Below are 13,833 nucleotides of genomic sequence, written 5' to 3' on the forward strand. Positions count from 1 at the left end.
AATCAGTGAGGTGTGTACGAGCGAGTCACTGAACATCACACGCTATTTTTATACCTGTGAATACAGGAAGGCACGAGTCTGCACCTCGAAGTGAGTAAGTCGACTGCTTGTGAGTGTATCTGATTAAAAAAGCACAAGTTCAAAAGTCCCTCAAGGCCAAAGCGTGAACTGAGTTCAAAAATAACAAGTATGACGTCTTCGACCGCCAGGGAAGAAAAACGAAAGGTCTCACTCAGAGAGTTTTTCTTTCACGGAAAATCAGATTAGCTGGTTTTTGGTCACACTCTGGATTTTAAACACAGCTTTTTGGTCTTGACTAATTTAATCAACAAATGATTCATATACGAGCAGAATGTCTTAGTGGTGATAACATCCTAGTTTTAAATGAATTAAAACTCTAAACATTACTTCCTGTCAGGTAAAACACCCTTTTGGGTCGTGTTGTGCCTTGAGACGTAGTGATTGACAGGCGACTGGGTTTCCCCGGGGGGAAAGTGGACTGCGGAGGCCAAAGAAAGCCTCTTGGCTTTATATTAAGTCCATCAGAGATCCACAAGTGGAGCTCAGGCTTGTGTTGGTCAGTGAGCTGCCAAAGAGAGCAGCCATGGGAAGCTTAGGCCACTGGGACGTGCTGTGTGACTAATGAGTTTGGTGAAGCTCTTTAAAAACACCAGCACGAGGAGCCAAATGTGCCAAGTGTCTCCACAGAGAAACACAAACCACCGAACTACAGAGGATGTTGATTTAATGTTGTCTGAGTGCACTTATTCGGCATCGTTGATTTCCAACACCTCATTGTGATTCCAAAGAGGTGTTGAATGTCACAAAGCCTCTGATTTAACAGTAAATCATATGGCAGTGCATCATGTGCACATCGTCATGTGTGCAGAGGTGCGAAGATCACACCTACACTGTGTGAAACCTTGAAACTCTCTTCCCTCCGTGTGCAGTTTTCTTCTTCAGGGGAAATTGGAGTGAGAGCAGTGTGCTGGAAGACGCCTGTGGAGGGAAGGGATGCGTCACTGGATTAGTGCCTGAGAATCTGTCCCAGCCTCTTCCCCTCCTGAGCCACCGAGACGCGCCAGAAGGGCACCGACACTCGCCACTCGCTCCACCAAGCCTTCCACATGAGCCAGCCAAGCCTTAGCTTCCCACCAGGATGAAGAAAGAGAAGAAAACGCATGCTTTACTATTTCTCCTGCTGCTTCACTTCACCTTGGGTAGGTTCTGTGTTGCGTCTTTGTCTGTGGTTAAGACTTCTTGCCTCGCTCTTATCTGGTTAATCCTCTAACGCGCAGAGGGAATGATCATCTCTGTGCCGACTGTTCTCGCTGCTCCTACTTCATATTAAGACGTGTGGTTGTTTGTGTTTTTGATAGCAGAGATTTAAATCCAAATATATTTGTAATTCGTGTCCATCCTTTTCCTCCTTGCTCTCCCTGCTTTCGGTTCCCGCCCTTTTTAGCAAGTGAGTGCAACATCTATCTATTAATTACGCAAACATTTCCCTTAGAAACAGAACCAAATACTTAGAAAACTATGAGGTAGTTAAACATTTTATTTGATCACGTCTCTTCCACTCAAATAACACCTTTTTTTTTGTTGCTTTAAAGGGCAATCAGACTATGCTCCATACTTTTATGACAATGGACCCAGCAGCACAAGTGGGAACATGGCCTTGTTCAGCATCTCCGAGGACACACCAGTGGGTAAGTCTCACATGATGAGGTGTCCTGGTCACTTCAACACTCACAGGTCCACGTGAGGGATGAAATTCAGGTGTTTGTTTTAAGCGTAGCGATGAAGTGATCACACACGTTATGAGGCTGCGGCTAATCACTGTAATACCTTTTGGATCGTGACGTACGTCAAGACTGACGGGAAGAAAACAATACGGGTGGTGGCTCATCTGACCTGATCGTCAAACAAGCCACTTACACTGAATGAGTAACGCTGAGAGCTGAAACGAGGACAGAGCAGAATCGATTACGTCCTTTAAATCACTTCATAAAACATGTTTTTATTAAAAGCCTTTTGTTAATTATTGTACTATTTTAATGAGCAACACGCCTTTTATTGTTATTGCTTTAAATCTGTGTTTGAATTTTATTCTTCTATTTACCTTGGTCCTGAAGTGTTTCAATCCTGTAAAGCACTTTGTAAATAAAGTGTATTATTATCATTATGATTTGCACATTTGCTGCATTATTTTAAATGGAGATAGAAATGTCAAATTATCAGTTTTGTCATTTGTCTTTTGTTTCCACGCAGGCACACAGGTTTACATCCTGAACGGCACAGATCCCGAGGGGGACCCGGTGCGATACGGTCTGACTTTTGAACAGGGATCCAAGGAATATTTTAGGGTGGAAGCCAAATCTGGAAACGTGACTCTGGTTCAGGAGCTGGACAGAGAGGTGAGTCTGTCAACGAGAATTCAAAAAATAACAATGACGCCGCTGTGGCTCGGCGTGACTTTTACTTTTCTCTTGGTAGAAACAAGCTGAGATCTCGATGCTCGTGAGCATCACGGACGGTCGAAATAAAGTAAGCTCTCACTACGTGATACTGACTTTGTACGGTCGTTGCTGTAAAAATAGATTTGTGGAAAGTGCTGTGACATAATTAATACAAACATCCGGAAATGTATCATATTCACAGTCTAAACTTGAATGTGTTTGAATATGAAGAATTATCTGTCTGATCACTTTTTGTTAATTATTTTAAAAAAGGATGCAGCTTTTGTATCAGTGCAGTTATTTTCATTCTTGTTTGTGTCGTTGTTTTCAGGTTGTTGAGACAGTGAGAGTTTTTGTCACTGACACCAATGATGAACCACCTGCATTTCAAAACCTGCCTTTCATCATCAATATCCCAGAGGTACAGCGCATCAAACACATACACCTGCAGAGAATCCCTTCTATATGTCCAGCTGTGCCATGAACCACCACGACCACTTAGTCTTTTTAAAATCTCTCGTCTCTTTGCCAGGACACTGCTCCAGGAGATAGCATCTACAGGGTCGTGGCATTGGATAAGGACATGGGCTCGGGAGGCAGCGTCTCTTATTATCTACAGGTAACCTTACATTACTATACAACTTTACCTTTTCATTGTCATGCAGATGAATTTCTTAGTGAACCACATGATACCAAAGCACATTTTTTCAAACGATTCTTTACATAAATAATGATAAAGCTTCATGTTGAATTTCAAGCATTAAATCTTGCTTGATCCTTCTTAAAGGTCCAGTGTGTAGAATTTAGTGCCATCTAGTGGTGAAGTTGCATGTTGTAGCTGAATACCCCTCACCTCACCCTCCCCTTCCAAACATGGCGGCCTCCGTAGAGAGGACCCTCTCCAGATGTAAATATAAAGTATTTAAATATAAAGGGCCCATTCTAGTGTAAAGAAAACAACAATTCGTACAATTTAGATGATCAAACACTCAACAAAACATCAATAGGATTTTGTTATATTTAATTTCTGCCAATAGATCCCGTTCCTCTAAAACGTACACACTGAACCTTTAACCGCTGCACCCTGGAGTTCAGCCTGAAGTATTTTCTGTTGTAACACAAATGCCTCGTTGTTATCCTCCTTGTGATACAGCTAACTGGCTCGGTGTGGCCCGAGCATGTGTGGGTGGGAGCAGAGGTCAAGCTGGCATCATGAGAGCTGCCATGTGGAGAGAGGAAAAAGGGCATTTGAATGATGGGACAGTGTGCGGAGGGTGGAAGATTAATCTCATACCAGAGAGCAGTGTGGAAATGGTGTTACCTTGGCGGATTAAATTTCAATTACATTTGAGCAAGGCATCGGAAGTTTAATAGGGGCTTAGGTTTTGGTGACAGCTCCCATGTTGTTCCTGCTCATGTGTTAAATGTGTAGAGAGTGTATCCTGCTGAGGGTGCATCGAAAAAAAGGTCAAGGTCGAACAGAGGCATTGCTGAAGCGATGCAAAAAGCAAAGGGCGTGTGTGTTGTTGTTGTCGTAAACACAGCTGACTCTGTGGCGTGTTCTGCATTTTCCAGACCTCCCAGTTTGCCAAGTTCACCATCGACGGCAACAGCGGGATCCTCCGAGTCAAACCAGGGGAGACTCTGGACTACGAGACCACGCCGACACATTTCGTGACAGTGGTGGCAAAGGTGAGAAGTCGCTGGCAAGTTTTGGGTTTGGGTTTGAAACACACATTTATCAACCGGCGAGCAGTGTGGCTAACACCACGAGAGTTTAGGAATTAACCACATCAAGAGCATTGAATTAATTTGTTGACTTCTGCACATGACACAAGGCAACACTGAGTCTGCTGATGGCCAAAGCTCAGGGAAGGTTCAGTCACGATTAAGCTTCCAGAACACGTTTGCTGAGCTTCCTCAGTCACTACAGGTGAAGTAAAGTAGTCTGAAGTGCTGACAGTGTTTAGTCAACGGGATTAAACTGAAGTGCACCTCAGTTCTTTCTGTGGACTGCTACACTGTAGATACTGTCACTTAAATACCCGTCTTCGATGACTCTTGGTAAATCAGATACTAACATGTTGAAGCTATGATATAACGTACATATTCAATTTTGGGTTTAATCGTTGCCATCAGTTCAGTTTGTCTTACTGATGGTTAACCTGAGAAAAACACACAGCCGTGCAACTACTGCCAGTATTTTACATGATCTTCTTTTATTTGTGTGATACTGTTGAGATAGTAAACAGAAACTAACCTGATCAAACCATTTCATAGACTGTATATAAAGAATGTATGTTGTTCATCTTTGTATCGAGTCTATGATGTCTGAGCAGTTCTTTATCTAAACATTTCGATGGTTTAAAAGAAAAACAAAGGCCATGAGTTACATTAGATTTGATTTATTTGGGATTTAAAACTAACTTGTGGCTTGTGTGTGGCGCAAAGATCCCACATTTCCAGATGTGAAATGAAAACGTCCTAAACCAAATCATTAATTCAAGATAAACTTCAGATAAAAGTATCTGCTGAACGTGTAGATTTTGATTTATTTCTATGAACATAATACAATTGTTGAACTTTCTTAACTTTCCGCCTCGCTGTTTGTTTCCTCAGGATGGCGGAGGAAAGTACAAGGGGAAGCATCAGGTGTTGACCTCCACAGCCACCATCACAGTTAACGTAATCGATGCCCAGGACATGCCTCCATCCTTCGTAGGGACCCCTTACTTTGGCTACGTCTACGAAGTCTCAGTTCCTGTGAGTCCTCCTTTGATTCTCTGTACAGCCGTGCTGGTGATCAGGATGTTTGATTTTCTCAACATTAAGTCCAATTACTTTCCTGCAGGGATCTGAAATATTCACGGTGTACGCCAAAGATGGAGATCAAGGCAATCCTAACCCCATCCATTATTCCATCATGAATGGTGAGAACCACACATGAATAACTCCACTTTGAGCTGTGTTCTGTATTTTCTTTTATCTCTTTTGAACTTCATCAGTCTCCAGACACATTCACAGCATCTCTGTCACCACCTTCCAGGTAGTGATGGTGTCTTTGACATAAATAGCACCAGCGGATGCATCACCCTGACAACTTATCCGTCTCTTCTGAAGAACGAATTATATGAAATCAAAGTCAAGGTGGGTTAGGGTCCTTTATGTTAATCGACTCTTACATGTGTAGTATAATGTGTGTATATGTATAATGTGTTATTTTCAACGTCAGGCGTCTGAGATTGGACCAGAGGATCGGCTGTTTGACTACGACCTCACCCTAGTGACAGTCCGCGTGGTGGATCTCAACAACCACCCTCCGACCTTTTATGGAGAGAATGGACCACAGAGCAAGTTTGAGGTCACCATGTATGAGCATCCGCCTGCAGGGGAGATCCTCCGGGGCTTTAAGATCACCGTCAACGACTCCGATCAGGTGCGTTTATTCCCAAATCTCACACAATGATCTTTTGATTTCCTCCTTAGGGTTAATTGGTGTGTGTGTGTGTGTGTGTGTGTGTGTGTGTGTGTGTGTGTGTGTGTGTGTGTGTGTGTGTGTGTGTGTGTGTGTGTGTGTGTGTGTGTGTGTGTGCATGTGGACAGAAGCTGGTGCTTGTAGGATTGTATTTCAAATGTTGTGTTGAGTTCGTTCCCCTGAGGACAGATGCACTAATACCTCCAGGTAAAACATTGCATAAACATCTGCCAACGAGCCTCACAGGTACAAGCAGTTATGCAACACCATTTAGAAATGTCCATAAAATCTGCCAAAACATCATCTGCCGGATTTATTTTACCTTCCTTTTTGTTTAAAATCCGTCCAGTTTTAACTGAGGTCACCTTGAGTCTGACGAACCCTCAGGTTTATTGATTTTTCTTGGCAGCTTCGCTCTTTATTTATGTAAGTGATTCACAGCTCCGACGTTCATGCTGTTTGTTTTGTTTTTCCCTCGCAGGGAGCGAACGCTAAATTTAAGCTGAGGCTCGTGGGGCCGAGTCGAGTGCTGCGGGTGGTTCCCCAGACGGTTCTCAATGAAGCGCAGGTGACCATCATTGTGGAAGACTCATCTGGCATCGACTACGAAAAAGGATCAACCCTGTCTTTTAAGGTTCGAACTATGATGGTGACAAGTCTTTAATCTCAGGCTGCAACTGATGATTATTATCACCTTTTCCTACCATCTTCTCCTGGTATCTGGTTATATGCTTTACTTACAGATCTTATTGAATTTCATGTTTTCTTCGACCAACAGCCCAAAGCCCAGAGATGTGTTGTTGTCATGAGAATTGTTATCGATAAATATCTGCCGCTAAAGTTCAAATTAAACACACAGATTCATAGTCCACAGAGGATGAATCCTATTACCTGTTACTCGCTTGTTTATTTCTCATGCAATAACCACTCTCTGGCCATTTATTACAGTTAAATCTATTTTACTACAAGTAAATATTAAAAAACTAAATTTGATATCAGACAGTTACTTTAAAATGATGGTTAAAGCCTCTCAGAGTGTGTTTTTCCTGCCAATCAATAAACTCATAAATTGACTGAACGAACATTTCCTCACTGGTTTAACCACACTTTGCATGTGTGTGTCTGCAGCTGCTGGCGGTGGAGATCGACACCCCCGAGCGCTTCAGTGCGACGGCCGACATCGTCATCAACCTGCTGGACACAAACGACAACGTCCCCAAGTTCACCTCCGAGTACTACATCGTCAGGGTCCCCGAGAACTCCCCTGGAGACTCCAGTGTTGTGTCTGTTACAGTAAGCACATCGTGATTAAACTCTGCTCTAACCTGACCAAAGAGATTATACAATCCATCAGTCCTCCAGTAAACACGTATTACTCGGTGGAGTTCATTAGGTGAAAGCAGGTTGTTGCCAGGCCCAAAAAAGCTCAGCACTCCCTCCATCAGCCTTTGTTCTTCTATGTTGTCGTTCCTCCTTTTGAAATTCACGTCTCCACGTGACGTCCTCACATCTGCCTTCATCTACACCTCGGCTATTAATAATGGAAATATTCACATGTTTTTTTTCATCCTGTCTGTGGCACTGTGTATTATCCCGCGGCAAATACATTCGAGCTGCACAGTGTGTGGGTAAAAAGCTTAATTTTGCCCCAAGGTTAATCACGCTGACCTACACCTCCATCCCTAATCACAGCAGGAACAGATTTACAGTGCGCCCCACCCACCCTGCATGAGCTTAAGACCCCGGCTCATCGTCCTCAATCAGATCCAGTAAAAACAACTAATCTGAGTCACCTTGTGGGAGGTGTTTTTTGCCACTGAATGTAACTGTATTTAATGCACTTGATCAGATAGGTAAATATTCTTTTGTTTACCAAGTGTATTTTGTAGACCAGTGTCCTGCTGCTGATCTCTGTCCGGTTTCTTTTTCCTTCAGGCAAACGATCCAGATTCAGGACCATGGGGTGAAGTCAAATACACAATTTATGGATCGGGATCAGATTTGTAAGTTTAAAAACTTTCACTCCTGCTTCTTTAAGTTTGCTCTGATCTGATACTTTACCCTCGCACCTGCACAAAACACCTTTCACAGAATAACATGTATATTTATGGTATAAATCACGACTGCTCAGAGGTTCAGGGTGTTTGGTAAACTTCGCCAACAGGACACAAGTCTTGATTCATCTCTGTCTCTTTGATGGAGGAGGTGCGCAGGAAACCGGTCTGATTGGCCCCTCCGCTGCACAAACAGCTCGCTCTAAAATGGCTGCAAGATGCTGGCTAATCTCCTAATTGGATTGGAGGGTTAAAAATAGACAGCCCAGCCCGTCTCACATAAGGAGAGCCAATTAACATGCAGTGTGACAGCTGGAGCCACAGAGACGGCAGCTCTTGAAAAGCAAGGCAGCGTGCGGCGAAGGGAAAGTGAGAATTTATGCTCGTCTGCAGGCAGCGACCCGAGTTAATTGTGTGAAAGTTATCAGGAGCGAGGCAACTTGTGAAATTTCACAGTGCAGAGCGAGACAGAAAGGACGACTGAATAACAGCAGTAAAACCAAGGGTGCACAAGAAAGTGCTCTGAGAGATACGTGAAATGCAGCAGAATCCTTTCAATTTGTTATTTTTCTTTTAGTATTATAGGATATTTTAAGTTACTCTGAAGTTGAAAGGTTTTGTTTAAAAAATGACGGCCTTGGGGAACATTGGTGCAGTCTATCGCATGACAGGGGGTTCATCATCAAGCATTATCTTCTGCCACCTGAGGTTATCATTAGATAAAAATTGCTTGTTTTTTATGTTTATGTATTTTTACGAGAAAATAGAATAACATACACGATATTCTAAAAAGAGAATTAAATAAAAAATCCTTCAAATCTGAATAGATTATTATTATTATAGCTTGTTATAAATATTTACTCTACCACATCCTGTAATAATTTAATCAACAACTAAAAACATAAATACAAAATAAAATAATAAAATAATAATAATAAAATAATAATAAGTATAAAAAAAGCAGATAAATTGTTTCTAAGGACAAGAAAAAGCTGAAAAGATTTTGCCAACACATCTTGTGTATTATTCTCTGACCAATCCCAACTTTGTGTAAAATGTTACTGAAATTGATGCCTTAGTTATCAATTTATTAATTTATCAGATCAAGAAAAGTACAGCAAAGACAAAAACAGTAAGTAGAAATTGAAAAGATGAAACAGTCACAGGAATTATCATCTTAACCATTTTACAACATGCTCCTTCACCTGCGTAGCAGGACAGTCTGCGTTTCAGAGTGAACTGTTAAGAGTCATGTGCAGATTCACAGACAGGATGTGAATATCACCTGTGCTGTCAATTATGATGCCCTTCTTAGAAAGTGGTTGAGTGGGATGTGTTAACCACAGACGGCTGTGGTCGTGACTCATGACACCTTCTGAACCTGCAGGTTTTACATCCACCGGTTGTCAGGCCTCATCTCCACGCAGCCCTGGACCAGCCTGGACGCAGAGGTCAGGTCCAAGTACAACTTCTACGTCAAGGCCGAGGATTCGGAGGCAAAGTACAGTTTGGCTGAAGTCTTTGTCACCGTGCTCGACATGAACGACCACACTCCGGCATTTGATCACAAACTCCTGGAGAAGACCATGATCATCGGGACACCGGTCAGAGTGGAGGTAGATGATGCTGCTTCATTGTGGTGTTTGTGCAGAACAAATAAATGATTATGATATGGAGCTGGTCTTACTCTGCTACTTCTTACAGGCAGTGGATGAAGATGCAGAGTCTCCGAACAACGTCATCGAGTACTCCATCATGAAAGCCGATCCGGACAACGCATTTGACATCAACGCAGACACCGGGGAGATCCAGCTGAAGTCGTACATCAAGTCCATGGAGATTGTGCAGAACATCACCAAGCAGAAAGACTGCAAGTGGTCCCTGGTGGTCCAGGCCAGGGACCGGGGTTCTCCGTCCTTCAGCACGACAGCCGTGGTCAACATCGACATCACGGAGGCGGTAAGACCTGTTTCGACTCGCAGCACGCTCGCAGCGCTTTCTACTCCAAGCCCGAGCTGTAGATTCAAGCTGCTCGACATATGATAACAGGCATTATTGCTGTGCAGCTGCTCATTCAACATCACGTCATAACATTTCATTTATGTTCTTTAAAGGATAATGTTTTTTTTTATGCTTTTATTATTATCAACAAGTCCCAAAACCAGCAATAAATTCATCCTGCTATCAACTGATTTTATCAAACAGATGTGCCTCTGTCGTCCAAAAGATAAAGTGGTGTTAACTTAACATTGAATAAACATCCAGCTGAGGTGGAGCAACATTAGCATTCATTTGAAGTTGTCTATCTATCATCCAGATAAATGTTAGTCCAACAGTCAGTCAGATTTAAGCTCTGTTTTGGTCCTCACACCTTTTTGTTTCTTATTAACGTTATAAATTAGTTATAATGTTTTTAACAATATATTTTTGATTATATTAGTTGGTATTCCATTAATACATTTTCAAAGGGTTCCCTAACTTTACAATGGTAATTTATACTGGAGCAATTAATATGAATAAGTGTTTTTATTTCATAGATTCTGTTACAAATGTTGTTGATAAATGTATTTTAAACAAGAGGTCAAAGGAGACTTGGGTCGCTTTTTCACAGCTTATTAATTAATACATTGCACTTATAATTAATTATATAAAGCATTAGTTTCAACTTTAAAAGTCTTTTTTAAAATAACCTTATCAGACAGTTTCCCTTTATTATTAATATAGTGAAAATGGCCATGATCATCATAATGAATTGTTTGGTCTTCTTTTAGTTTTGAATAGTTTGGAGGGTGATAGATGAATAAAATACAGGTTGTTTGTGTAGATAAAACAATATTTGTTAGTGGAATAAATAAATTCTGGTTTTGGTCGCTTTGAAATATTTAATATAAATGAACAGAAGCATTATCCTTTAAAGTTTTTGGTATCCATGATTTTTTTAATACTTCATGTTCTCACAGTGTTTTCATTCCTTCACTCTTCATGATGAGATGACTTCTTGGTCTTGTGTCTGTGTCTCTGTGTATCGTGCTTTTCAGATCAAGGGTCGAGTTATTTCTTACTTCATGGGCCTCAGCAAGCGTCCGCTGACTATTTTTGGAATTTGTTTCAGCATTGTCACGTCCCTCATTTTACTAACAATCTGCATATCCACGATCCTCTACTGTAGCGCAGTGAAAAGGTCGAGAATCAACCCCGAGAGTAACTATATCAAAGTGGTCCGCAGAGTCAAGTGAGAAATAACTGACACGCGTTCCACTATTCATTCATAACCTTTGAAAAGATTTATTTTTTTTACTGGTTTTGTCTGTAAAAGAGTACTGGAGCACATTGGAGGGAATGAAATGACAATATCATAGAAAAATATTTTCTATTTTCCTTTTTGAAATTATTGTATTTTAATGTAATAAGGATTTTAATACCAAATCCCACCTTTGATCATTTGAAATACTTATATTAATTATAATATTAGTTTATCTGGCTACATGACAAAGATGAAGCCTCTAGACCTGAAACCTCGCCTCTACACCTTTAGATGAAGATCTAAACCTGGATTTGTTCATTTCTCACACAACCATTCACATCACTCATGTTTTGGTGTCTTGAACTGTCCTCGCTCTTGTTCAGCCCTCATCAGTCACACGCCAAAGACAAACCCTCACACACCGCACTGCCAGACGCATTCCCAACAACTCCCTGTAGTGTTGTGCTTTAGTTTCTTAGCTTTGCATCAGCAGTCCTGTACTGTAGGACAGAGGAAGACGGATGAGTGGGTGTGAGAGTGTTGCATCGTTGGTAGACGTGTTGTTTGGGGCCTCCTCTGTCAGTGCTTTTCACACTCATCTATCATGCTTGCATGCTTCGGGCAAATGCTGCGCTAACATTTGCAGTCAGTCCCCTGGACTCGATTTAAACTCTTTTATTTGTGCTCTTTTACAGACTCCTCTCAAGGGGCATATGGCGGCCTTTTTAATGAAAAGTAGGGACAGTCCTATGAGAGCTCTAGGCATGGTCACTGTTATCATTAGCGTGTTGGTAGGGGTGACGGTCTTGATCTCTACGGCTATGTACATGCGCAACTCAAAGTCCAACAGGATTGTGCCGACGCGTCGCATCATTAAGAGGCGACCCAAGGACCAGCAGCCCTGGACCTTCCAGATGCCCGTCATCAAATTCAACAACCCTGCAGAGAAGTTCCATGTCGGCGACCCAGAGCGGGACAGCTGCAGCCCGCGGACAAAGCCTCCACCCCCCAGCGCTCCTTCTCTGCCCCCTCCACCCCCGTCTTACACACGGCCAAGTGAGAGGTCCCGGGCGGTCCCAACAATATCCGGTGCTCTGGCCTCTAAAGGCTCGAAGAAAGTAAAATCGCATCATCGAAAAGAGGGAAACATGAGCTCTGCTTTAGTGTCGGAGCTTAAGATGAAGCTGGAGCAGAAGATGATTGAGAACAACCAGGGTTATTATTAACACACACGTCATGTTTAAGGCTTCTCAGTCAGTTCTTTGACGACTCCACTGCCCTGAGCTCATCTACTGACCAAGAGTACTCACCTGAACCTCGTGTTATGATCTGGTAGAGTGGGCCTACCTTTAGACTGTGACGTTATAAGGCTGTAACAGGAAGGTTTGCAGATATTTATGTCTTAATATGAGAGAATAAACAATGGGATCTACTGCATCCTTTGCTTAGATAAGGAGCGGAGGAGAGGGCTCGAGTCTGCGGGTGGTGCGGTCGTAGATAAATCACTACACTGACATCTTGAGGAGGATTACATCATCTTAAGAGTGAGAAGCACCACTGTAATTGACCCAGGGAGAGGATTTACTGAATACACGTCAGTTACATAACTTCCTGAAAAGTGAAACGTTCGACACTTTTCAACGCGAGAGGGATTTCACCCGATAAATCCTAGAAATACGAAATCTTCTTGCTTGACAGAGCATGCAGCTGAATGACACGGTCATGAAAAACCTGTTTATATAAAGTGCTAAAGGACCTGTGTGTTTATATTTTTACTGTGTTACATCAGCCGCTTGAAAGCTGAGAAGTTGCTCTTTTGTATGATTACAATGTGCCACTGTAGGTTTTCACAGTAACACGAGCTGCGTTGCTTTTATTGATTTGACTGTGTGATTGTAGAAAAAATGTGCTTTTATATAAATGTACATGGGTCCAATTTCAAGGTACAGCACTGTATTATTTTCATCATTTTGAATGTACATACAGTATATGACAAGATATGAACGTTACAAAAACATGAAGTACAAATAAAACAAATGTAAAAACTAGATATAGCTCAGATTTCTATGTATATAACTTGCTTGGACATTTTCTTTATAGATATATATATAATTTAATTATAGAATCTGTGTCAAATATTTAGGCTCCACACACACACACACACACTTTCCATTTTATTCTCCAATGCCTTCAATTGTAGGCAAATGCAGTTAAATCGCTGTAATAAATATTTATAAATATGAATATCTATCAGACTATATCTTAACTTATATCTATATTAAATAAGTTAAACTATATATCTCACTATATATTACATTTGCCTGGTCCTATAAAGTAACATATTTGTACCGTCTTTGTACCGTCTTGATTTTGAATAAATATTTGAAAATAAAGTGGTCTGTGCTCTACTTTGTCCGGAGGCTGCATTAGTAAAACTTTCAACACCTCATTTCTGTTTATTTGTGTTAAGTTTTTAAGTTTATTTGATGTAGTTAGTTTAATTTAAATTAAGATATTAGTAAAGAAAAAAAGTATTTAACGTGACAAAGTTTTGCTTTATTTACTCAGGGGGTTTGTAAATGCAGGACTGTTATTTACCGT

The 13,833-nt window shown here is 41.4% G+C and overlaps 1 protein-coding gene across 2 annotated transcripts; it reads left to right on the forward strand.

Annotated features, from left to right (window-relative positions):
* The first annotated feature begins 935 nt into the window (after positions 1-935).
* On the forward strand, positions 936-13,764 carry LOC117753187 (cadherin-related family member 1). Of its 2 annotated transcripts, XM_034571111.1 has the most exons (18): positions 937-1,220; positions 1,466-1,468; positions 1,614-1,709; positions 2,272-2,417; positions 2,497-2,547; positions 2,791-2,880; positions 2,992-3,078; positions 4,035-4,151; positions 5,079-5,222; positions 5,311-5,389; positions 5,506-5,606; positions 5,692-5,895; positions 6,416-6,568; positions 7,063-7,227; positions 7,870-7,937; positions 9,376-9,604; positions 9,693-9,947; positions 11,928-13,764. In XM_034571111.1, exons 1-18 carry the CDS (start codon positions 1,160-1,162, stop codon positions 12,456-12,458), a joined length of 2,580 nt encoding a protein of 859 aa, XP_034427002.1. In that variant the 5' UTR covers positions 937-1,159; the 3' UTR covers positions 12,459-13,764. The 2 variants fall into 2 exon arrangements, with proteins under 2 accessions (XP_034427003.1, XP_034427002.1); XM_034571112.1 differs by lacking the exon at positions 1,466-1,468 and having other exon boundaries at positions 936-1,220.
* The last annotated feature ends 69 nt before the right edge of the window (positions 13,765-13,833 follow it).

The sequence above is a fragment of the Hippoglossus hippoglossus genome, chromosome 19 (assembly GCF_009819705.1).
Source record: "Hippoglossus hippoglossus isolate fHipHip1 chromosome 19, fHipHip1.pri, whole genome shotgun sequence".
In the NCBI taxonomy this organism is placed as follows: domain Eukaryota; kingdom Metazoa; phylum Chordata; class Actinopteri; order Pleuronectiformes; family Pleuronectidae; genus Hippoglossus; species Hippoglossus hippoglossus.